We start from the raw sequence: 1,125 nt of genomic DNA, 5'->3' as shown, positions 1-1,125 counted from the left end.
AGAGTGACGGTCGGAGTCTGGCAATGTTCCTTAGGTGGTAAAAGGCCGATTTGGTCACAAATTTGACGTGGGAGTGGAAGGAAAGGATGGAGTCGAGGATGATACCCAGGTTGCGGGCTTCGGGTGTTGGGGAGATGGAGCAGCCGTCGACCTTGAGGATGAAGTCACCAACCTTTTGGAGTGCCACAACCATGAGCTCTGTTTTATTGCTGTTCAGCTTAAGGTAGTTGGAAGACATCCATGTTTTGATTTCATGCAGGCAGTTGATGAGAGACTGAGGGGGGAGCTGGGAGGATGGAGTGGTGCTGAGATACAGTTGGGTATCATCAGCGTAACAGTGGAAATTGAGTCCATGATGTCGGATGATCTGGCCGAGGGGGAGCATGCAAATGGTGAACAGGAGGGGCCAAGCACAGAGCCCTGGGGTACACCGTGGTGGACTGGGGCCGGGGGTGAATTAGAGCCATTGATGGAGACAAACTGTTTCCTGTTATGGAGGTAGGATGTGAACCAAGACAGCGCTGTGCCAGTGATACCTAGGAGGTCTGAGTGGTGGGTGAGGAGGATGTTGTGAGAGATGGTGTCAAACGCTACAGAGAGGTCTAGGAGGATGACGATGCTGAGGCGGCCAGAGTCAGCAGCAATGAGGAGATCGTTGGTGATCTTGATGAGGGCGGTCTCAGTGCTGTGTTGCTGTCTGAAGCCGGATTGGAAGGGCTCAGAGAGCTCATGGTTGGACATGTATAGATGGAGTTGGCTGATTGATTACTTTTCCTTTAAACATGTTAAAAAAAAATCAATCAATTCAATCGAAATTTTATATTAAAAATATTTGAAAAACTAAGCTTATAATTGGTTTGAAATGTATTGTTTATATTTACCTTTAAGATTTGTTGTAGGTATGCCCAGGTTTGAACAGTGTTTCAATTTACCCCCTGACCTGGATCAACTGGGGCAAGTTGAGCCACAAGACCACTTTTTTTTTAGAAGTAATATTTTCACTTCCCTTGATCCAATATTAATTATTATCATTGCAATTGATAGGAGACATCCTGAATTATAGGTGTGTGTTTTCATTTGTAATATGTGTCATTTCTCCTTGCTTAGAGGACAGCATAACAAAAA

General features: G+C 45.3%; 1 protein-coding gene across 1 annotated transcript in view; it reads right to left on the bottom strand.

Moving 5' to 3' along the window:
• Positions 1-741, bottom strand: part of LOC104950900 (activated CDC42 kinase 1-like) — a 19,198-nt gene extending 18,457 nt beyond the window's left edge. Inside the window, exons 1-2 of the mRNA XM_010777499.1 lie at positions 482-741; positions 106-305 (exon numbers count right to left, since the gene is read on the bottom strand). Coding sequence (XP_010775801.1) covers positions 106-305; positions 482-741 — 460 coding nt within the window. The remainder of the gene's footprint in view (positions 1-105; positions 306-481) is intronic.
• Positions 742-1,125: the final 384 nt, after the last annotated feature.

Source organism: Notothenia coriiceps, unplaced genomic scaffold, assembly GCF_000735185.1.
Source record: "Notothenia coriiceps isolate Sejong01 unplaced genomic scaffold, NC01 NC01_scaffold00000339, whole genome shotgun sequence".
NCBI lineage: Eukaryota > Metazoa > Chordata > Actinopteri > Perciformes > Nototheniidae > Notothenia > Notothenia coriiceps.
The sequence above is the reverse complement of the archived record's forward strand: the minus strand, read 5'-3'. Positions and strand labels throughout refer to the sequence as shown.